The 25588-nt window shown below is 43.6% G+C and overlaps 1 protein-coding gene across 1 annotated transcript in view; it reads right to left on the bottom strand.

The window, feature by feature from the left end:
- adgrd2 (adhesion G protein-coupled receptor D2) overlaps nucleotides 1-25588 on the bottom strand; it is a gene marked incomplete at its 5' end in the record, with an annotated part of 53564 nt that overhangs the window by 21231 nt on the left and 6745 nt on the right. Inside the window, 14 exons of the mRNA XM_079517028.1 lie at nucleotides 332-434; nucleotides 943-1046; nucleotides 2062-2188; nucleotides 3972-4024; nucleotides 4333-4438; nucleotides 5817-5925; nucleotides 6588-6725; nucleotides 8804-8915; nucleotides 11916-12227; nucleotides 15355-15449; nucleotides 16807-16935; nucleotides 21355-21987; nucleotides 23174-23413; nucleotides 24790-24857. Coding sequence (XP_079373154.1) covers nucleotides 332-434; nucleotides 943-1046; nucleotides 2062-2188; nucleotides 3972-4024; nucleotides 4333-4438; nucleotides 5817-5925; nucleotides 6588-6725; nucleotides 8804-8915; nucleotides 11916-12227; nucleotides 15355-15449; nucleotides 16807-16935; nucleotides 21355-21987; nucleotides 23174-23413; nucleotides 24790-24857 — 2329 coding nt within the window. The remainder of the gene's footprint in view (nucleotides 1-331; nucleotides 435-942; nucleotides 1047-2061; nucleotides 2189-3971; nucleotides 4025-4332; nucleotides 4439-5816; nucleotides 5926-6587; nucleotides 6726-8803; nucleotides 8916-11915; nucleotides 12228-15354; nucleotides 15450-16806; nucleotides 16936-21354; nucleotides 21988-23173; nucleotides 23414-24789; nucleotides 24858-25588) is intronic.

Below are 25588 nucleotides of genomic sequence, written 5' to 3' on the forward strand. Positions count from 1 at the left end.
TAATATTATTAACACAACTTTAAAATGTCAATGACTGAGACCTTTCCATTCAAAATCCATTCAGAATGCACACATAATAGTCATAGAATATGTGGCGGCAGGTTTATGTAATCAATTTTCGGCTTATTCTGACATGAACTATATGTCGTCAATGTGCTTTTTTCCCCGTAGATTGCCACCTTGCTATGTTTCCCCGTATCAGTTAATTTAACTGTACAAAATGGAATGAAGCATTCGGTTAGACCTGCAGGGTCAAACACGGGATCTTACTGTTTATTTCCTACACTGTGAATACATGCGTGCGTGTGTGCGTGCGTGGGTGTGGTCTCACCTCATTGGCAGAAGCCCAATCACTGCACATTAACAGCAGCTGCGCGGTCCCCAGTGCCACGATCAGGTTCTTATGCACTGTGGTGCGGTCTGACTTAGGGACCCTGCAAATACACACGCACGCGCACACACGCGGGCACACACACACACACACACACACACACACACACACACACACACACACACACACACACACACACACACACACACACACACACACACACACACACACACACACACACACACACACACGCACACACACACACACACACGTTGGGTTAATACTATTCTCGTCTATTGTGCACAGCAGAGCAAATTAGTTTTCTCTCTTTTTTTCCCTCTCTCTTTTTTATTATCCCGTTATGAATGTGCTAAAATGTGACTCCAGCATGTTTTTTTCACCCTAGGATGTTTTTTCCTGTGGACCTTTTCCACACAATCATGACAACATAAACATACCAAATGGGTTTAAGTGTAAACACACACTCAAAATGTTTATTTCAGTTTAATTGCCGAATGTCGGTTGCGTCAAGGAATAAACTTCTGTTCCCTAGCAACGCAAATCCACCGCCGCCGCGCGGCGCATTGTCCCGGCCGACGCTTGTAACTCACCCGACGGCGATGAAGAGGATGAAGGTGAAGAGGAGGCCACACAGAGACACTCCACTGCCGATCAGCGTCAGGATCTGCAGGGCTCTCTCGTTCTCCGCGCTCCTCTGAAACACGCACACACGCACACGTACACAGATGTTCAGTACAGTGTTGTTGTCGTCGACTAAAACTACGACGAAAAATGTCAGTCGACTACCTTTTTCCACTGACGAAAACTAAATGGAAACTAAATGAAAACTATGCTATGGTGACTAAAACTAAGACTAAATATACTGACAATTTCGTCGACAAATAACAACTACACTAAAATGTTAGGAAGGGACTAGTGGACAAAAAAACGATCCAACATAATACATGCCTAACCACTAAACTAACCTTTCCTATTCTTCTAAATCATGAAAGATTTCGAAAAACCTCATGTTTCTATATCAGTGGTTCTCAATATTTCATGTCAAGGACCCCCCAAAAATATATGTATTTGGCCGCCGACCCCCCATCTGAAAATATGTTGTACCAGGGACACGTCCAGAAGCAAAGATTTGAGTGAAAAAACGTTAGCTCGGAAAGAATATACATTCAAAGATTTGCGCCACATTTTCACGATTTTTCAAAAATAGCAGACCTTCGAGCTCGCTATACGAGCTTGTAGATCTGCTATTTTTCAATAGCTAAAGCATAACCCATTTTGGGCGGGAACCCCTTTTGGTGTTTTAAACATTGTTATACTTTAGCTATTGATCTACAGATCTACAAGCTCATAGCGCACCACCGAGTGGCGCGTTATGAGCTTGTAGATCTGCTATTTTTTGAAAAATCGTGAAAATGTGGCGCAAATCTTTGAATGTATATTCTTTCAGAGCGAACGTTTTAAGCTCAAATCTTTGCTTCTGGGAGGTTCCTGGAACAACATATGTTCAGATGGGGGCCAATTACATATCATGTTTGGGGGTCCTTGACATGAAATATTGAGCACCACTGATATAGAAACATGTATTTCAGAAAACTGATTTTTTTTTTAAATTTCGACGTCAGGCCTAAATGGGTTAAAACACCAACAGGGGATCCCGTCCGTTCAGACTGGCTATATTTTGGAAGGAATGTGTGTGTGTGCTGTTATACCTGGACTTCATAGACCTGTAGGAGCAGGGCGAAGTTGGTGGTGTGGTTGCAGTAGCACACGGTGGAGCCCCGTTGTCTGGACACCACCTCACAACCCCGCGTGTTCCACCCGCCACCGGTGTCTGGACTGCAACAACAATGACACATTATCACTGGTTTACATTAGTCTCTCCCTCTCTTCACACACACACACACACACACACACACACACACACACACACACACACACACACACACACACACACACACACACACACACACACACACACACACACACACACACACACACACACACACACACACACACACACACACACACACACACACACACACACACACACACACACCCCTTATGGTGTTTTAAACATTATGTTATAATTTAGCTATTGAAAAATAGCAGATCTACAAGCTCATAGTCTGCTATTTTTAAAAAATCGTGAAAATATTTATTTCAGAAAACTGGAGGATTTAGAAGAAGGCGGGGCGGGGGTCGCGAGACATGGCCAAAGCATTTCCAGGGGTCCCCAGCCAAAAAAAAACGTTGAGAACCCCTGGGTTAAGACACATGCGTTGCCGGTTAAAACTAGCCTGTGGCTTAATATTTATAATGGATTGCATTTTTCCTTTCTATGCACTACGTGTTTCTATGCACTACTCAAAGCGCTTTACAATGGTCCATTCATTCATACATTGGGAGGTGAAGCGGCGAACAGTCGACGCCAGCCTCCTCACTTCCCACTTTCACACACCAATGGTGGCAACCACTGGAGGCAAGGTGGGGTTCAGTGTCTTGCCCAAGGACACTTTGACATGTGGACAGGAGGAGCCGGGATTTGAACCGCCGACCCATGGATCATTGGACGACCTGCTCTGCCACAGCCGCCCCTGTGAGTTTAGGTTTAGCTTAGGGTTTCTGGTCGGGTGTCGGACAAATGGGTCCATTTGGTTCCATTTGTACAACCTCAAGAGTTACACACCCGTACGGGGCCATTTGGAACCCACTCAAGGACACTTTGAGACCCACTGGCGTAGCAGAGTGTTTCCAGTGGGCCAACATGCACAATAGCAGCACTCTGACTCTGTTTGACCAGAATGGAATAGATTCAATAGAGCCACGGGGGCTCGGAAGTAAGAAAAGTTGTTATCCTGTGTGCATATATACCCTATTGGAAAGACATTTAAATAGTAATGGTAATGGTGGTCAAACGTGTGCATTAGTGTGATATTATGTAAGAAAAAAAAACTGATGGGCAGCTAGGTGCCAGGATGTGATCAAACTGTGAGAACAGTCCGTAAAAGAGACACTTTCCCGGGGTCTTTTTGTGTGTGGCTCGCTCACTCCCTTCCTGGACTACAATTCCCATAATGCTTTGGTGCACTGCTCCTCCTTGTGGATAGGGGGAGGGCTGTCTTACTGAGACAACACGTAGTCCAGGAAGTAAGAGAGCCCAGTGTCCATGACATCATGGACACTGTTAAAATCTAAAATATCTAAAACCACATATGTGAAATTACTGCCGCCAAAGTCAAAGCATAGCGAAATAACCGACTTACGTGGCCGGTTAATAACCGAGGTTATTCAGTGTATTCAGTGATACTAAAAGCACGCACATGCACACGCACACGCACACACACACACACACACAGACAGACACACACACACACACACACACACACACACACACACACACACACACATGCAGTACACACACAGTATATGCACTCACACTCATAATGTCCTATATTATAGGAATGCAGAGAATGGGAATGTTTCCCATGCAGACAACACTTGGTATGGTATGTGTGGTGTTCTCTGCTCCTTGGTGCAGGGAGCAGGGAGACAGCCTTGGTGATATTGATGACGTTTAGGTGTTCGAATGTCCTTCTACAACATATTCACTGGTACTTACGTGAGATCAAAATCCCAGTAGGCACACACTGGCTCGTGTGAAAGGGAGGGATTCTGTGGACAACGTAAAGTCATTATCATTATTCCATAGGAGAATATAAACCATCTAGATTCACACAATGCTGCACAGCAACGTTTATACATATATATTTTAGATTCATATTAAAAATATAACTAACTATACAAGTACAAATATCTTCATAAACTTTCTTAACAAAGGTTACAACGTGCTTTGAAATAAGAATTGAAATAATAAAGAAAAGGGAGAAAAAAATAAAAATAAAGCATTTACTGTACAGAATCTGTATATGTAATTTATAAAGAATTTTAAAAAAGTGTAAATTGTTACTATATTTACCAACCTGAGGCTTGTGGTTGAGCTGGAAGTGTACAGCCATGCTTATGGGCTGGTCGTCCCCCAGAACTGTGGTGCTGATGACGGAGGAGCCCAGAACGGTGCCCAGGTACCTGGTTCAACAGAAACCTCGTAAGAGGGTGCACTTTTGGACAACAAATTGCAGATCTACAAGCTCTCAACGCGTCGCGCTGTAGATCAGCTATTTTCGGGGCGCAGCCCAGCAGTCTTTAGCTAGTGGAGATGCGGTGTGTAACTACATGGATTTAGAGACAAATTAGTTCAACGCAAAATGCTGCGTTCAAGTTCAGGAGACTTTTGTTCAAGTTCATGTGTCTTAAAAGGAATTTTCCTGAATGCTGCCTTCCGGTATGGCATGGAAAGGAGTGGCATTTAGCATTTCTTTCACCATAGTAAATGCTGCATTTGTGGTCTGGAGAGGGCAGTTGTTTTACAGACATGTAAAAGGGCAGGGGCTGAAGCCCCCTTTGATGTCTGTGTGTGCACGTCCCTGCTCACCTGCTTCCAATGCTAATCAACCCAGAATCACCAGTAGGTTTCTCATCAAGACAAGCAAAGCCAGTAGCTACAGAAACATGACAGTAGTCCGGCAGCCGAGGTGGACGGGTGGGAATTTGGTATTTATAGTATTTTTTATTGGCCTAAAATATTGTCTATATACATATATTCATGAACCCACTTGCTGACCGGCTGTCACTATTGGGCATTTTTTTTTATAGGGATTTCTTGTGACCCTACCATTAACATCCTATGGCAGGCAAAAATGTCAAAAATATCAAACTTTCCTTTTGCTTTAAGTAGCATGTGACAGGTCAAACTAGGGGTTTTTCATGATTCTGAATCCATTCCAAGCATTTGTTTTGCACGAAATACACTCCTTGGGCTAAAAACGGCCATAGACGTCATGACATGGGCACATTTTGGGCAAGTGGCTATGGTTGCTTTTAGCCCAAGGAGTGTATTTTGTGCAAAACGGACAGTAGTCCGGCAGCCGAGGTGGACGGGTGGGAATTTGGTATTTATAGTATTTTTTATTGGCCTAAAATATTGTCTATATACATATATTCATGAACCCACTTGCTGACCGGCTGTCACTATTGGGCATTTTTTTTTATAGGGATTTCTTGTGACCCTACCATTAACATCCTATGGCAGGCAAAAATGTCAAAAATATCAAACTTTCCTTTTGCTTTAAGTAGCATGTGACAGGTCAAACTAGGGGTTTTTCATGATTCTGAATCCATTCCAAGCATTTGTTTTGCACGAAATACACTCCTTGGGCTAAAAACGGCCATAGACGTCATGACATGGGCACATTTTGGGCAAGTGGCTATGGTTGCTTTTAGCCCAAGCCCCAAGGAGTGTATTTTGTGCAAAACTAATGCTTGGAATGGATTCGGGATCATGAAAAATTGGCGACTGGCGACTATTTCCACCGTGCCCCCATCTCTGGTTATTATTGACGCCTACCTTTGACTGCCATCGGTGACGATAGGAAACATGGTGATGTTCTCCTCGGAGTTGAAGAGCGGACGCAGCGACCCGTACCACGTGTTGACCAACGTGAGCTTACGGAAGCCTGCATGGGGGGTCAACGAATAACAACAACAATGAACGGTTGCGTGAGTTGTCGTGTAACTATAGCACCGGAAAGCCATGGAAAACAGCGCCGAGTGAGTAGAAAAATAGTTGAATTCAGAATATTAGTCATATTAGCGGTGACAACCACCCAGTGTGAATAGTTGTGTATTAAAAAAAGGAGAAAAATGACAATATGCCTCCATCTGCACTTCAATAGGAGACCTTGGGGAGTGTAAGTGGGTGAAGAAGACATGCCACACATTCATTCAATCACTCAGAATTGTCGTTAGTGCACTGGGTGCAGCCGTGTGCATCATCTGTAAGATAGAGGTTAATAAGTGTAGCGCAGCACCGAGTGCCGCGCTACGAGCTTGTAGGTCTGCTATTTTTGAAAAATCGTGAAAATGCAGTGAAAATCTTCTTTCAGAGCGAATGTTTTTAACTCATAAATCTTTGCTTCTGAGAGGTTCCTGGAACAACATATTTTCAGATGGGGGTTCGGTGGCCAATTACAGATCATTTTTGGGGTCCTTGACATGAAATATTGAGCACCGCTGATATAGAAACATGGGTATTTCAGAAAACCGTCAGGATTTAGAAGACATGTTTTTAATTTCGACGTCAGGCCTAAATGGGTTAATGGCGAGCTGCACACCGTACCGTTGTTATGGAGATTGTGAATCATCTGAGCTGGCACGGAGATGCAGTCCAGGCTGGTGCTCTCGCTCTCCACCTCCGGACCGCAGAAGGTCGAACCCGTGGACCCTTCCTCCAGAGTCTTCTGCCGGACCTCCAACTCTGAATGACAAGGTCACGTGAGCTCAGGTGACATTTTATTTAACATAATAACAGTGTTGATTTCGTCGACTAATACTACTATCGTTGCTGTCGGGAGGAAACCTCATAACTCCATTTTTGAGTTTTTTGATATTTTTTTTTGTTGGCATAAATCAGTGCTATTGAACACCCTTTACGTCTGTGTGTTGTTTCGAACATATTGAACCAATGGAAAGTAGTAAAAAGTGCTTTGGACAAAACCTCTTAACTCCATTGGACCCTCAAAATGTCTGCTAGAGTAACTAACTCCACACCTCTCCCCCTCTCATGGAAGTAATTGACAATATATAAAGTTACAACACCAACTTTGAAATATAAGGTCTTCTTTATTTCCTGAAAAAAATATATTTTTCATTTCCTGAAAAATTAACATTTTGGACAGCAGAGATATGGCAAAAAATGTTCGTCGACTACTTTTTTCACTGACAAACTAAATGGAAACTAAATGAAAACTAAACTATGATGACTAAAACTAAATGTATTGACAATTTCGTCCACAAATAAAAACTAGACTAAAATGTACGAAAGTGACTAGTGAGATCCAGTATAGGTAAGTAATTTTACACTTGGTTGCATGCTGAAAATAGTAGACAATGCATCGCGCTGCGAGCTTGTACAGTAGGTCAGCTATTTTCAGCAAGTGTAAAATCAGTCATTAGGACGGTAGATTTAGCGGACTAAAATCTTATGATATAGCACTAAAACATTCTAGGTGACTAAAATGTGACAAACTATTCAAGAAACTAATGACTAAAACTAAAATCAAAATTTGTTGTCAAAATCAACACTGCAACAGGGTTGAAATGTGAACCACTGATGATGCACTAATTAAATTTAATTAACATACTCAACCATACAAATTGGTTAGCATAATGGTTGGACAAACAGTAATACGGCATCATAAGCGAGCACATCGAAAGCCTCCACAAAAATATCACCATATAATGCACTGTGAATTCAGTACGTTATTATATCATGATGCTTTAATATTTTAGATTAGGCTAAATATGTATTTCCCTTGGATCATAAAGCCTCCTAAACCATCATCAGGGGAAAGTCACAATTAAGTAGGTATCCTACAGTTGGAGGCCATCGATATTGTCCTTTTCTTTTTGCTGAGGTTTGCGTGATCTGCGCAAAAGGACAGTTAACCCATTTTGGGCGGGAACCCCTTTTGGTGTTTTAAACATTATGTTATAATTTAGCTATTGAAAAATAGCAGATCTACAAGCTCATAGCGCGCCACCGAGTGGCGCGCTACGAGCTTTGTAGGTCTGCTATTTTTGAAAAATCGTGAAAATATTTATTTCAGAAAACTGGAGGATTTAGAAGGATTTTTTTAAATGTTGAGGTCAGGCCTAAATGGGTCAAATGATAAGGGACAATATCGGTGGCACCCAACTGTACATGAACATGATAATAACTGCTGTTATTCTTTAACACTGGTGACCTATATTTATTTTATTTAGCCTATAACTTAATGTGTTCATGTAAACAGTAAGCCGGTTACATACAACGTATCACTATAAGTGACTCATCGCATGACACCTGAACAATATGCACTCATATTTTCAAATGAATATCATCGAACAATTTCTGAAAGGTCCTCGTTTCTGATCTCATGGTGCTGGTGGTATAATATAAGCTTTTCCAAAATGCTCCGTAAGGGCTTTGGGGTTCTTTCTATTGCTTTATGAAGTCATTTGGAATTTGCATGTAGTTGTGGATGTACAATAGTTAACAGGTAAATCGAATCATGTCTCGCAGGGCAGCTAAATGTCTTGTGAGATAAGGCATCGTCGTATTCAGTGTGACCAGAAGCAGGGATTGTGTGTGCGTGTGTGCGTGCGTGCGTGCGTGCGTGCGCGCGCGCGTGCGTGTATGCTTCCTGTATCCGTGCTCTGTAACCTAAAGCAATTGTTGTTGAGCTACTAATGTCTGTGTTCAAGAATGTCTTGTTAAATGTGAAAGCAAATAGAGAATGTGCGTGCGTGCGTGCGTTCGTGTTCGTGCGCCGCACGCACACGGTCTTAACTCACTGATGTTGGGCGTGTGAATGAGCAGGCTGTCGTCCCGCGCCATCAGCTGAGGCGCCAGGCTGGCCACCATGCGGTCAATGCTCTTGACCACGTCCATGGGCCCGCTGACCACCTGAAACACACAGAGCAGCGCAGCGGTCACAGGCTGCACAACGCACTCAACCGCTCTGCCCTCCTCCTCGAAAGCATGCAGCTACGAGGGATGGATGGATGGATGGATGGATGGGAGAGCTTTATTTCATTACGGCCTTTCAAAACGACGAGGCACAATCGGCAGCCGCTTTCAATGGTTTTTTTTTTTTTTGTTGTACGGCCTGCAACAGTCGACAAGCAGTTTGGCTGGAGAGCGCGCGCACGCGCGCACGCACGCACGCACGCACGCACGCGCCATTTCAATGAAGAGGGCCTATAATGTGTGGCACAATCATTGATTTTTCTTTTTTAGCCCTTGTCTGTTTTGAACTCCCCCCTTCACGAATTCAATACACCTCACCTAAGAGCTCATCCCCTGCACAGAAAGTACTCTGCGAGAGAGAGAGGGAGAGAGAGAGACAGACACAGACAGAGAGAGAGAGTGTGTGGGGGGGAGAGAGAGAGAGAGAGAGAGGGAGAGAGAGAGACAGACACAGACACAGACAGCGAGAGAGAGTGTGTGGGGGGGGGAGAGAGAGAGAGAGAGAGAGAGAGAGACAGAAAGAGAGAGTTTGTGTATGAACCACAGTGTTTCAGTGTTCTTATCCATTCAGTCTGGGCAAAGGTGGCCTTGGAGCTCTGAGAGTCCTTGGGGAGGGTGGGGGAGGGGGGGGGGGGGGGGGGGGAGTATTGGCTAGAGGTGAACGCTGATAGAGGAGACCATATAGGCAGAGCACTTGCCATATAAGTAACAGTAATATCGATCACGGATCCATTCATTTCTTTTTATTTGTCTTTTAGTTGTATTATTTGAAAAGAGTTGGACGCAATCTATACCGTATTTTTATTTTAGTGCCATTCATGCACTGCATGTGAAAATGAAATGTTTCGATGCATCATTTTAGCCATGAGGCATGCAGGCATTTGCTGTTTACAGGGGCTGGTGAAAGTTTGAATGTTTATTAAACCAGGGGTTCCCAAACCTTTTCATGTCAATTTGTCAAGGACCCCCAAATTGACAATAATTAGCCTGCGGACCCCCCATTTGAAAACATACGCAAGGGACCCCCCATAAGAGAAGATTTTTGTATGGCTCTAGCAGTGATTCTCCACCATTTTAATTTCAAGGATCCGCAGTTTGACATGCATTATTCCACGGACACCCATTTAATGGCATTTCTATCCCTGGGACCCCAATTTATTTAGTAAAATCACTGTTAATTTAAATCAGAGTGTACAAATGGAATGGTTTCATGTGTACACTCTCAGAGTTACAGACCCATGGGTCCATTTGGTTCCAAACTATCATTTAGCTGGGGACCCCCTGGAAGTCCCTCAAGGACCCCACTTTGGGAACCCCTGTATTAAACCACACTTTTTGAACCCATCCGCCTTCAGACTGGTGATAGACAGTGATGTAAAAAAAAACATGTATATGCATGTAACCCTACTGACCTCTAGTGGCTCGAACCTGAAACGACAACCTACTCTGAATCTCACTGCAGTGTGGATACCGGTGGTGGAAGAACAAGTAGCCTACTCTGATGTTGCACTTAACCAGACAGTGGCCTTGTGGTTAGAGTGTCCGCCTTGAAACTGGGAGGTCTGGGGTTCGATCCCCGGCCGGGTCATACCAAGGACTGTAAAAATGGGACCCAATGCCTCCCTGCTTGGCACCCAGCATCCAATGGGTTGGATTAGGGAGTCGAATCAACAAATCAAAATGATTCCCGAGCACAGCACGGCTGCGGCTCACCGCTCCAAGAGATGATGTCAAATGCGGAGAACAAATTTCATTGCGGTGAACGTGTGTGACAAATCGTACGAAATTAAAGTAAATGTAAAAACATACAAAGGTACAGTAATAGCATCAACATGTATTTAAAAGTAGCTAGTACTCATTATGCAGAATGCACAGTTCAGAATGTTTTTGGACTATTCATTATTTATGCCCTGGTCCTATTTTATACTTTCTACAAGCTCACAACGATCCACGATGCAAAGCGCCTTTTGAACCATCTGGAAGATGTATTATTAATAACTAAATTAATGATTAATAATTAGGGATGTCTCAAACACGTTTTTTTGTTCCTGATCCAATTCCGATCATTTGATTTTTAATATCTGCCAGACTGCCAATACCGATTTTTCACGATCCGATTTATCGTATTTAAAGAATCGGCCTCAGCCTCAGTGTAATCGAGTAAATGTAGCCCACTTTCCGCCACACTGGTGGATAATAATAATATACCTCTGCCCGGGCCGGCCCAGCAGTCTGGGCACCTAGGCTGGTAATCCAGCGTGTCGCGGGTTCGACTCCCGATCACGACGACCTTTGCTGTGTGTCACCCCTGCTTCCTGCTGACCTAAACCTTCAATCTATCAATATTTAGGCAGAACACCCCCACCCCCCCCAAAAAAAACCCAACAACAACAAAACATCACACCTGTGTTAGCTATTCTACTTCCTAGCATAGACATATTAACGACCCGCCTGCCTCTGATTGGCCTACCGACACTGCCCGTCTAGCCCCCATGGTCTCACCAGACTGTCCTCCGAGACGTGAGGAAAACATCTTCGAGAAATGACAGAGTTACCGTGTGGGGGTCCCCGGGGGTCCCCGGAACATCCAGACCCCCAGGAACACGCCCAGGGGGCCGGGCCGGTTCCGGCGAGCCGCCCCGCGAAACGGTTGAGAAGACAGTTACCATGTGGGGGTCCCCAGGGGGTCCCTGTACTGTACTGTACTGTACTGTACTGTACTGTACTGTACTGTACTGTACTGTACTGATACACCTGAAATCATCATATATACAGTTATGTGTGTGTTAGGCTGCACAACAGTGACACTTGGTTTTGAAAACCAAGCAAATGCAATTTCCATGCTCAGACACAGGTCTGCAGCTGCAGCCACCCAGCCAGGCACACACAAAGCTACTTAAGGAAGTGGTTGCACCACTTAATAAATAAAAAACATACCTCTTTGATGGCCTGCCACTTGGGGGCGTTGTCCTGGCTGATGATGCCGTCCGCCAGGCTGACAAAGTGCCGGCTGAGCTCCTCCGCGTTGCTGCTGTCATTGACCCCTCCTCCTCCTCCTCCGGAAGGGAGCTCCGCGGCCAAGGACAGCAGCTGGACCAGGGACAGCATGTCGGCCGGCTGCAGCCCGCCGTCCCCCTCTCCCTCCGCCTGGGCGGTGTCCTCCAGGGCCTGCCTGGACATGTCCAGCAGATGACACATGCCACCCAGGCTCAGTGTCGACGTCTCCCCCGTGAGCACGCCGTCTATCGCCTGGGATTGGAGAAACACGCACGCACAGCGTTGCACGCACGCACAGCGTCGCACACACGCACACAGACACACACACTTATTAACAATGAATGAATTATTTTCGTCTCTTGTCATAAAGACCCATCCCTTATGGGACTATAAGACACCAAAAAACATCAATAAACAATATCACATTCACTTCCTGAACACAGAAACTAAACAGAAACACGTGCACCACACATGCATTTTTGCATGAGCACGGAAATTCAAGTTCCTTTGCTAGTAGTATAATCGACGGAGAAGCATGTTGTTCTGATGCTATGATGGGATCACAACTTTACACGGATATTATTATTATTAAATGCTGTTAATTATTCGGTTGGGTTGAACCTGTGACAATCTATTAATCGATTTTTGCATTTTTTCCAGTTTTCCGTGTGTTTATGAGGTGACAGTACTTCATGAGACCCCTTGGTGTGGTTGTTATGTGCAATGATGTCTTCCCTTTGTATTTAGGGTTTCTTCCTGGAGGCTGAAACCTTCAAACATTCAAAACGTGCCAATGAAAAAAGCAGTGATATAGTGACTAACCCCTCCCCCTTTATCATACAACAACTGCTGTGGGTGCGGCTTCAGTTCAGGTGGATCACCATCCATCACCACCCAAATCTTCCTTTTTTTTTGCAAGTATAAATTAATCCGGGTGTTACAGGGTTGAAGGGGCATTCCACTCATTTTCAACATTTTGCTATGTCATTAATATACCTACCTTAGAGCTGTTAATAAATAAATAAATAATAATAAAAAGTCACATGGTGAATCACATCTTGATAATGTCATCTTGTGATTCACCATGTTATTTTTAGTAAAAATTTTGAAAATGAGTGGAATGCCCCTTTAATGAACTGGTGGGCGTGTACACAAAAAACGAAAATAATACGAATACATGATGATCATGTTTTATGGTGGAAATAAAAAAATCACGGCACTCCATCTTTAAGGGAGTAGTTCATCCCAAGAATGACTTATTTGATGACCAGGTCATCTGTCAATCCTACCGGAGCCTCTGTCGGTCATCAAATTATTGGCTTAGGCTCCATGAATTCAAGGCTTGTGTAATTGATAGAACCAGTGTTGTTTTCGTCGACTAAAACTAAGACGAAAAATGTTCGTCGACTACCTTTTTTCACTGACGAAAACTAAATGGAAACTACATGAAAACTAAACTATGATGACTAAAACTAAGACTAAATATACTGACGATTTTGTCAACAAATAAAAACTAGACTAAAATGTTAGGAAGGGACTAGTGGACAAGAGATCAAGTCATTTTACACTTGGTTGCATGCTGAAAATATCAGATCTACAAGCTCACAACACGTCGCACTGCGACACGTTGTGAGCTTGTAGATCGGCTATTTTCGTCATTACGACGGTATCAAGGCTCGCCTAAACACATTTTGTTCGACTAAATCAACTGTAGATTCAGTCGACAAAAATCTCATGACATGAATGCAGCATTTACTAACGGTGAAACCGTGAAAGAGATGCAAACATGCCACGCATTCAGGAGAATTGCTTTTTTTCCGAAGTCTCTTGAACTTGGAACGCAGCATTTTGCGTTGAACACATTTTTTAATAATGTCATTTTTTAATAACGTAATAGACCGCATCTCCAGTAGATAAAGAGTGCTGGTTTGCGACCCGAAAATAGCTGATCTACAAGCTCTCAACGCGTCGCAGCGCGACGCGTTGTTAGCTTGTAGATCTGCTATTTTTGCTATTTTTTTCCAAAAGTGCCCTCTTGTGGTGTGCCTCGATCTCTAACACTCTCTGCACGGCGTGCACGCCCCTGCCTGACTTCAGGGTGAAAGCCACATTTTGGTGCAAATGCAATACCTGCAAATTCAGTACTAATGGCTGGATACCTGGTCACATGTGGTTGGTACGAGGGTAGAAAAATGCTTTGCAGCCACGGGTCAAATTGAACAGCCTGTGACTGGTGGCAGGCAGGCGGGCCTGACCACATGCACCTCATCACGTTTGTTTTGGCTGATCTAAAGGCCAGTGCTACCTAAAAACGGCAGGTGTTGCACATTAATATGGGGAAACCTTCACCCTGCCACTGGAAGGCTGAGCAGCACATCCACAGAGACTAGACCACCCATCAAGGCCTATTCATATATATGCCACATTCATACAACCTTGACTTTCACAGTGCTATAATACCGTATCACACGAGTTATTTTTTTGCAGTGTAATTAATTAATTAGAAGGAGTAAAATGAGGGATTCAAGCCATCCCAAGTAACCGCAGACTGCTTGAGATATGCTGCCGCGTGGAAAACGGTCTCGCACTCTCAAAGCTACTGGACAATAGATAAAAAAGCAATGTATCAGATTATTTCCCCAAACAATCTGATACGTGAAGGAAGAGCCAGAGCGAGTCAGGGCAAAGGAAAACACTACTGTGAAGATGTTCACACAAAAGTTCACCTACCTTTGCTACTACAAGGAAAACATATGCACATGTACATGCATGATGATACTTTTTTATTCCTTGTTTGCTCTTTTTTTGCACTCTCAGCCAAACCAAAATACGTTTCACTCTTATGTACCTGTACACAGGGGCGGCAGTGGCTCAGTGGTAGAGTGCCCAGATGGGAACCGCAAGGTTCCCAGTTCGAACCCGGGCTCCCCCAGGGTTAGTGTCAAAGTGTCCTTGAGCAAGACTCGGAACCCCTAATTGCTCTCGATGTGCAGGTTGGTGCCTTGCACGGTTTCCTCCGCCATGTGTGTGTGAATGGGTGAAAGTGTAATGCACAATCCAAGTATGCCTTGGATAAAGGGCCAGGCGCTATATAAATGCACCATTTACCCAAGATGAACAATAAAGCAAGACCTTGAGCTAATAACTGACATGACTGGACTTTTAAAGTCCAGGAACCAAGGATTTGCTTTGAAATATCCTGGCCGAGGTCAAAATCATAGTCAATCATAGTTGTAAATACATTATTAAAACATATTTCCGTCACACCTATTGGATCAATGGTGCTCATATAGAACTTTGGAGAGCTTTAGAAAAGAAAGAAAGAAAGAAAGAAAGAAAGAAAGAGAAAGGAGGTGATATGTTAATTGATTTGTCTTACGTGGGAGTTGTTGGTTAGACTCATCAGGTGGTCCATGAAGGCAGTAGGTTGAGAGCTCTGATTCTTCGCTATCTCCGTAATCTTGAGGTAACGCTCTATGAGAAAGACCACATACTGTAACATCTATATGGTATATGCAGGTACAATATATATATATATATACACCATGCATGCTTTAGGTCAGTGGTTTTCAACTAGTGGTCCTTGAGGAGGTTCCAGCTGGTCCCCAGCTAAATGCTGGAGTTGGTAACCAAATGGATCCTTATACGTGTAGATCATTAACTTGTGAGAGTGTGAAATGAGACCAAATGGACCCGTAAGGGTTTTCTGCCTAAGTAAGAAGAAAACACGTGACTTAATTTCTTCTTTACTTCCTATTTTGGCCCAAGTCACACTGTTGAGAATGGCAAGTTTTACTAAAACGGGCGAGATCATTTTTTTTTACCAAAGTTAATTGGCCAGTGTCATGAGGAGCTGACTTAGGCAAAAAAACAAATAAAATTCCTCACAAAATGACCTTGCCATTAGGTTTAAGAAGGGGACATGTCATTAGCTACTCCTGATTGATGGAAACACTGCCACTATAGGCTTGGTAATGCTGTGTTCTACAGGCCAGGGAGGGAGGGGCACATGAGGGCACAAAGAAGCAGACAGAGGCTTTTAATATATGAACCACTTAAACCCTAGTTGACCAGGGTTGCCCCAGGGGGCTATAATTGGTCCCCTCCTTTTACGCTTTTACACTAAAGCATTGCATTTTATGACATGCCTAGACCAGGGCTGCTAGGGTCCATGTGGTAAAAATAAAAATGATGGACAATCTTTAGAACCAATAAGTGATCATTTTAGCCTTAATGTCTGACATTCAATCAATGGTCACCCGGAAGGCTCACCCTGAAACACACTCGCCCCCAATTATTTATCCGATCGCCCGCCCCCCCAGCGGTTCTTGTATTCTTGTTTTACATGTTTAGGTTAGGAATAAGGTTAGGGTTAGGCATAGTTTTAATGAGGTTAAGATTAGGATTAAGTTTAGGTTTATAGGCAGTTTTACTGAGTTTATGTTTAGAACTACCCAGTCTCACAGAAATACGTAAATATGTACGGAATTGCAATTCCGGTGTAATAGCACTTCCGTACTAGTGAAAGCCACGCCTCCGTCACGGGTCAAAACAGTAGTCGTGTAATATGTACGTATGTTTTGGGGTTTTCTGGGCGTGTATGTACGGAATTGCAACTCCGTAGTTGTTTACGTATTTCTGTGAGGTCGGGTTGGTTTAGGAATAAGGTTAGGTTTAGGCATAGTTTTACTGAGGTTACCTTTAGGAGGTGACGATTGTCCGAGGTCGCCGGATTTGACCCCGGGCGAGCGTGTTTTCAATCAATCAATCAATCAATCAATCAATCAATCAATCAACCAACCTTTCTAAAGCCAGTTAACAGTGTGCTCACCTCGGCTGCTCCTGCAGATAAAAGGCAGCGGTTTGGAGCAGTCCGCCAGACCATACAGAGGATGCTGTAGTTCTGTCCAGTTGCCCAGTACCTTGCAGCCCTGCAGCTCTCTCTGCTGTGGACCCACTACTGCGCGCGCGCGCACACACACACACACACACACACACACACACACACACACACACACACACACACACACACACACACACACACACACACACACACACACACACACACACACACACACACACACACACACACACACACACACACACACACACACACACAGAGAGAGAGAGAGAATGGAACATGACTTTATTCCAGCGCACAATCTCAGACAAACTGACAAACACATGTTCCTCTCCCCTAAACACAATCATGCACGTACAGTATTATAATACTATACAGAAATGCACATACATGCAGTCCATCAAAAGTCCACAAAAAGCCCCTTTTAATTACTTCCTTTGAATGAAAACGTGCAGCGTGATGACGTACTGCTACCCTTATGAATATAAATTATCTTGATTGCATTCACCCGTTTGATTCCCATATACAGTAGCTGCACGTTCCTGCACAGCTGATTTTAGTCTGCTAAATGCCTAAATTGTAATTTTGATTACAGAACTAATACGTTTTTAATCTAATTCAAGATGACATCCAGACAGTGTATTCGTATTACTCATTTTAAATGTAATCAGCACGCTAACATATGCATCTGAAAACATTACAGGTTAGAAATCCACCGAGTAGAAAGCCACGTAGTGGCAGACATGGCGAGCTGGCCATGTCTCTCTCACCCATTTTGACCTGAGATCAGATTCTAAAAATGTCTTCTACAACCTGACAGTTTTCTGAAAAAGCCATGTTTCTATGTCAGTCGTTCTTCGATTTTTCAAAAATAGCAGACCTACAAGCTCGTAGCGCGCCACTCGGTGGCGCGCTATGAGCTTGTAGATCTGCTATTTTTCAATAGCTAAAGCATAACGTAATGCTTTAGCTACACCAAAAGGGATTCCCGCCCAAAATGGGTTAAACAAACAGTAGCGCTGCTACACACATAGACATAGAAAGGTAGACGCCTCCTTCGGCTCTGGGGCGTCTGTATCTCGAGAGGATCTATAGGCAAGCTTCGGTGCCAAAAAGTCCTCTTCAAAGTCAAGAAACTTTTTTCTTTTTTTTAATTAATGTTACAATATGAATTGGGGTCCCAGAGATGGAAATGCTATTAAATGGGGGTCCGTAACCTAATGCATGTCAATGGGGGTCCTTGAATTTTTTTGTTGAGAATCAGTGCTGCTAGAGCCGTAAAAACCTTCTTTTATGGGGGTCACTGCATGGCATATCTTTTCAAATGAGGGTAGATGGGCTATAACGTGTAAATTTGGGGGTCCTTGACATGAAAAAGTTTGAGAACCCCTGGCTTAGAATAAGCAGACATGGCAGCAGCAACACTGGTTGAAAGTACCGGTAATAAAATAAAATAAAAAGCACGGAAAACTACCTCAATCTGTCATTGTCACGCCGACTAAAACAAAACACCAAACAATTTAGCTAAATGAGTATGCTCTTCACATGGTCATAAACCTCTCTCGTGCACACAGTGAGTGAGAAAAGCTTTTGTTATGCCCCCCCAATGTCTCAAACCCTATAGAGCGTCGCAGTCCCGCCCCCTTTCATGACGACGCCAGGCCCAGGAAATGAATCACAATGCATTTTTCCCATAGACATTTCAAAAAGTATTTATTTAAAGACCTTTTAAGCGTCGTACGAAGCCAACTCGAGTCGTGACAAATCATGACAACACACACAATATTTTGGACCAAACAAATTATTACATAGAAGAAAAACAACAAAAAAAGTGTAACCTGCCGTTTTTTTCTACTAAACCAAACAAATATAATTATTTGTTTGGCCCGAAAAATTGTGTTTGTTGTCATGATTTGTCACGACAAGAGTTGGCTTTGTCCGCGGCGTAAACGTCTTTAAATAAATACTTTCTGAAATGTCTATGAGGAAAATGAACGGAGAATCATTTCTTGGGAATCCCCCTACCCAGTGGTGGGTAAAGTACATTTAGTACTTTAGTACTCAAGTACTGAAGTACTTTAGGGAAACCCATTCAGGACGGGAACCCCTTTTTGGTGTTTTAAGCATTATGTCGTACTTTAGCTATTAAAAAATAGCAGATCTACAAGCTCATCGTGAAAAATCGTGAAAATGTGGCACAAATCTTTGAATATATATTCTTTCAGAGCGAACGTTGTTAATTTTAACTCAAATCTTTGCTTCTGCAGGGGGTCCCTTGAACAACATATTTTCAGATGGGGGTCCGCAGCCAAATACAGATAATTCTGGGGGTCCTTGACGTGAAAAAGGTTGAGCACCACTGAAATAGAAACAGAGTTTTTTTTCTAAATGGATTAAGAACAAAATTATTTAGGTCCTTTTACTTTAGTGGAGTATTTCCATTTTTTCCGATACTTTAACTTCTACTCCACCACATCTCAGAGACAAATATTTTCCGTATTTTAAAACTTTAGTACTAGATATTATTACTATGCTGTACATACATACAACCATGCACTTCAGCCCTATACTTCTACAAGATCTACTGTACAAGCTCACAACGCGCCACGGCGCGTTGTGAGCTTGTAGATCTGCAATTTTCTAAATATTTTTTATACATTTTGTGAAATGGGACGTGCATCCTGCATAATGAGTTGCCTACTTGGTACTACTCGATACCTTGCTTTGATGCCAATACTTTTGTACTTTTACTCGAGTACAATTTCAATACTGGACTTTTACTTAACAACAAGTAACAACAGTTTTTCCTACATTGTAGTATTGCTACTTTTACTCGAGTAAAACCAATGTGAGTACTTTCTTCTTCCACCACTAGTGGGAATCGCCTCCCTCCCTCCCTCCTCCCTCCCAGCAGTTGCCAGATTGTGAGAGACTCTTCATGTGACCACCGCGCTCTGACTTAAGGTGCGTTACCCGTTCAAATCATATCATATAAATAACGGTAATGGGTCGCACACACCAAGACTGCATTTCAGTAATTTATTATTGCATTTTGGACAGGAGACAAAACGAGACAAACAAGGCTGGATAGCCGAAACGTTTGTCTCCTGTCTAAAATGCCAGATTGTGTGAGAGAAATAAGCAAGCGGGTATATGAAAACAAGCCCAAAAGAAGCCTGACTGGGCTGTTTGAAAATAGCCGATCTACAAGCTCACAACGCGTCTCATTGCGACGCGTTGTGAGCTTGTAGATCTGCTATTTTCAAAACAATCATAAAAAAAAAGATTTTACACGCAACTTTACAGAAAAAACAAGCCCAAAGTCGCTTATAATAAGCCGACATGGCAACACTGCCTCCCAGCTGTGATCCACTGTGGGCAGCCATCCATGCTATAACATCATGTCTCCTCCGGTGACTGAGAGATAAGAGGGTCTCGGGGTGGTGGTGGGTGTGTGTTATGGTGAGGGTCTCACACTATAACTGGGTTAACAGGGGCTCTTTAGGGGGGAAATCACCCAGAATGATTTCATTGGCGAGACGGTCACGAGACACACAAGGAGGAGGAGGAGCTGGACAATACGGATTCCGTGTGTGTGTGTGTGTGTGTGTGTGTGTGTGTGTGTGTGTGTGTGTGTGTGTGTGTGTGTGTGTGTGTGTGTCACTTCAGTGTTCATGCCAGTGGTTGAGACATTTCAGAAAGACTCTACCTCTATCTCTTGCCACAGTCGCCCCGTCCCGACATGTCTGAAGTCAGACATGAAGACATAACATTGTCCTTTTGGTCAAATCCATGGTAGAGCGCCGTATATTGAGAGTAATGAGCCTCTTTAGTGGGGCCGTAAACAAGGAAGTGAAGGCCCCAAAATAATAATAATAAAAAAGTGATAAAATGGTTTGATATGAATTAAAAAAAAAACTGTCTGTACACGTCCAAGGGACCCCGTGGTTTTGATTCTAAAGACGTGTATACACGTGTGACAATGGATCGTTAACTTAAATGCGTTGCAGCCCTAAGAATGACAACACACTGTGTACTCTACTGTATAGATGGATTGCAAAAGGAGGAGGATCTGACTGATAATAGATTAGTACCAGATTAGCTAGATTTGTCACAATCTGTCTACAATAAAAGTCAAAGGGCCATCACAACCTATCCTATAGGGATGCGCATCACTTATGCAAAGAGATAGAGTCTCTCTCTCTCTCTCTCTCTCTCTCTCTCTCTCTCTATTCGATATCCTTTTCCAGAGCAATGTACAAAGACTAGAGTGCAACTGAATGAACTTAAATTTGATTAGCAAGACAAAGATCAAACAATGGTAAAGATTTTCCAACTCTATTCCCAGACAAACATTCTTCTTGAACTGAGTTTTTGTCATGTTAATAAAACAAGTTCATGAACAAGTGTTATTTTGATAAACCCCTTGATTCACACAGAGTGAGTGAAGTGTCATGTGATGTATATGTGTGTCAGTGTGTGTGTGTGTGTGTGTGTGTGTAGGGAGGCTCACTGTACCTGGGCAGAAGATCATGGCTGGAACCTCCTTCACCACAGAGTCAAAGCTGATGTTGTTGGTGTTCCACCTGAAAAGCACCTCCTGCGTCAGGGGCAGGCACGCGTTGAGCGCCTGCAGCTGCCCTTTCTCCAGGGAGATATTCCAAATGTTCAGGTCCGTCACATTTCCAACAAAGGGTTCCGTGAAATTCCCGCCGAACGAGTCCTGGTCCTGCCCCAGGATGAGTATCCCGTGCGCGTGGATGTCCCGGGGCGTGTCGGCGCCGGAGCCCGTGTCCCTCCTCTGGCCGTCCACGTAGATGGCCCAGTAGCCGTCGCTCCTGCGCCAGGTGACGCACAGGTGGTGCCACGCCCCGTCGTTGGGCAGGAACGACTTGTACGGGCGGTGCTGGCCCTGGATGATGAGCGCCAGCAGGATGCGCTGGCGCTTCTTGTCCACCTGGCCGCGCAGCTGGAACTCGTTGGTGAAGACTGGCGCGGCGTAGGAGAAGATGGTGGACACCTGGTCCCACTCGGGGTCCCACTGGACGCGCATGCACACGCTCACGGCCGGCAGCGCCGGGAAGGACATGTTGACGCGGGCGAAGCCCTTCGGGGATTCATTGGGGAAGCTCAGAGCTGGAAACTGCGAATCTACAAGCAAGGGCATGAAGGAGAATCATTGACTCATCTCTATAAAGTGTACATACAGTAAAGTAAGTAAGTAAACCTTGCAGAGCCATGAGGCCCATAGGGCAGGAGCCCATCTCCTGTTTATGTAGCTTGAGGCAGCTTGATGTACACCCCTTGACACTAGTATGTCGTAGGGACTTACACCTAATCCAACCATTGATGCTGAGTGCCAAGCATTGGGTCCCATTTTTCATAGTATTTGGTATGATCCGGCCAGGGATCGAACCCCGACCTCCCAGTCAAAGGGCAAACACTCTAACCACAAGGCCACTGAGCTGGTACAAAGTGTACAAGGTTCTGCCTCACAGTCACGTCACCACATTCAGCTACGTCATCGGGGAGCTGCCAAGCACAACCACGGTCTCCAGCCACACTACTAGCATATACTGAGCAGTCCATCTACTGCATTTGGAGGCTACATGATTTGTTCAACCACTTACACCCTATGAATATACACTTGACACTATGACACTTGCCACACTTTGGTAATGTAAAACGTATGTTTTCTTATGCCAATAGAGCAAATTGAAAATTGAATTGTGATGCACTGTGACTCTGTAGATCTGCTATTTATGCTATATTAGAAATATCTGAAGTCCATAATGAACCCCATGCCCAAATATACTTCAATGTTAAAGTGGTTAAAGGGCACATTGGTGGGAAAGAGTGCTATCAGAGAGTCTAACTACAACAGTGGTTCTCAAAGTGGTGTCCGGGGACCCCCAGGGGTCCTTGAGGGAGTTCCAGGGGGTCCCCAGCTAAATGATAGTTAGGAACCAAATGGACCATTATGGAACTGTAACTCTGAGAGTGTCCTAACGGGTCCATTTGGTTCCATTTGTACACTCTCAGAGTTAAATTAACATAGGTTTTTACAATATAAATCGGTGTGCCAGAGATTAGAAATGCCATTAAACGGGTGCCCATAGCCTAATGCATGTCAAACTGGGGGTCCATGAAATTAATATGCTTCGGAATCACTGCTAGAGCCGTAAAAACCTTCTCGTATGGGGGTCCCTGGCATGTCTCTTCAAATAGGGGTCTGCGGTCTAATAAGTGTCAATGTGGGGGTCCTTGACCTGAAAAGGTCTGAGAACCACTGAACCATACAGCATATATAAGCACTGCACAGAGGGGCTCCACTCACATTGGCGCGCGAGGGCGACGGGCTTGGAGAGCTGCGCTCTGCTGGGGTCCCTGACCCAGACCGGGGAGTGCAGGCCAGCCTGCTTGTGCAGCTCCCAGACCCCCTGTTGCTCCTCCAGCTGACCGGGGGTGGCCAGGGAGCTGAAATGTACCGCGCAGAACGCGTCCGCCCGGGACAGGGGCAAGGAGTCGTTGATGAGCTGGTAGGCCCATTCCGATGTGAGGTGGACCAGCCGCTTGTCTTTTGCATGGGAAAGGAAACGTGCACGCACACGCACACGCACACGCACACACACACACACACACACACACACACACACACACACACACACACACACACACACACACACACACACACACAGTGTGGGCTAAAGTGTCATTGCAGCAGCAAAGTATAATGATATTTTAGATTATATTGCAGATTATGTTCAGTATTCCAATACAGTTTTACCACACTGGATAAAAAAGGTCTGCGAAAACAGTAAGTATGAGTAAAATGTCAGTCAAAATGTTATGGGTGGACAGCTTGGATGTAAAATGTAAAAAATGAATTATTAAAGAGTGTTTTGCATGGGAAGTCCAAACAGTTGAATAAGCAGCATTTAGTAATGTGTAATGCATCACTCACCATGTGGGCCCGTCCCTCTGTCTGCTACAGCATGTGTTGGTTCCCCAGTGCACAGCACCTGCACTTACAGTACGCTTTACATTAGTACAGTAAATGTCGCCGTGCAACAGATACATACAGTTGGGTGCCACCGATATTGTCCCTTATCATTTGACCCATTTAGGCCTGACCTCAAAATGTAAAAAAAATCCTTCTAAATCCTCCAGTTTTCTGAAATAAATATTTTCACGATTTTTCAAAAATAGCAGACCTACAAGCTCATAGCGCGCCACTCGGTGGCGCGCTATGAGCTTGTAGATCTGCTATTTTTCAATAGCTAAATTATAACATAATGTTTAAAACACCAAAAGGGGTTCCCGCCCAAAATGGGTTAACTGTCCTTTTGCGCAGATCACGCAAACCTCAGCAAAAAGAAAAGGACAATATCGATGGCCTCCAACTGTACATTCAGACTTGATATGTGAACAGATTCATCATCATTATGTATGTGAGATACTAAGGAAAAAAAGAATACCATGCCAACACATTTTCTCTTATATGCAATCCATTATGGCAGGGGTTCTCAACAATGGGGGTTTTCAAAAACACAAATTAATAATAATTCTTATTTTTTTTTGCAACTGAACTTTCTTAATGATTATATCTGGTTTCAGTATTAATTCATGATATATTTTCTCTATTATCTCTATTATTAAGGTTATTTTTGCAGTCAGTTTGTATTGGGGGAGTGGGGGGGGGGGGGGGGGGGGTCTCGAGACATGGCCAAAGCATTTCCGGGGGTCCCGACCCCAGCCAAAAATGTTGAGAACCCCTGCATTATGGGTTAATGTTGCCAATCATGTTTGACACTTAATAAATAGTTCTGTATGAAAAAGTTACCATTATTGATTAGGAATTCGGACCTACATTTACAATTATCCTCATAGCAAATAATGAAGCATTCATACTGCAACTGTATATATATATTGTAGTATGTGGAAAGGAGTTACCAGAATTGAAAAGAGCAGTAGCCCAATCAGCATAGCAGCAGTCATCTCTGAGCTGGTGTGATCCCAGACTGAAACAAAACAACACAACACAAGAGTTTATTTCAGAAAGAATATTTAAATATAATTTCAAACCAGACATCTGTGAACTGTATTTCACAGTCAAATCCACAATAGTACCAAATCAAACGTTTTCTAGCCGTATACCGCATTTGGTCCCTCAAATTCAATAGCACTCTTTAAATTAAACTGACAAGACAGAATACACTACAGCCTATTAGAATACATTAGACTACAGGACAGGACAAGATATTCCATAACCCATTTAGGCCTGACGTCAAAATAAAAAAAAAAGTCTTCTAAATCATGACAGTTTTCTGAAATACCTAATGTTTCTGTATCAGAGGTACTCAATATTTCATGTCAAGGACCCCACAAATTATATGTAATTGGCCTCCGACCCCCATCTGAAAATATGTTGTTCCAGAGACCTCCCAGAAGCAAAGATTTCGCTCTGAAAGAATATATATTCCAACTTTTCAAAAATAGCAGATGTACAAGCTATGAGCTTGTAGATCTGCTATTTTTCAATAGCTAAAGTATAACATAACAATGCTTAAAACACCAAAAGGGGTTCCCCGCCCAGAATGGGATAATAATAACAGCGAGAGTCCAGGCTTACTGTAGATCTGAAGTAACCAGTTCCCTCGGTTGAAGAATTTCAATGTTACTTCAAGATGGCAAAGACTCTGGTGGTTTGTAATCTGGCCACAATAATAATTCCACATGCACGGGACGAGCA

The sequence above is a fragment of the Electrona antarctica genome, assembly GCF_951216825.1.
Source record: "Electrona antarctica genome assembly, chromosome: 12".
Taxonomy (NCBI): Eukaryota; Metazoa; Chordata; class Actinopteri; order Myctophiformes; family Myctophidae; genus Electrona; species Electrona antarctica.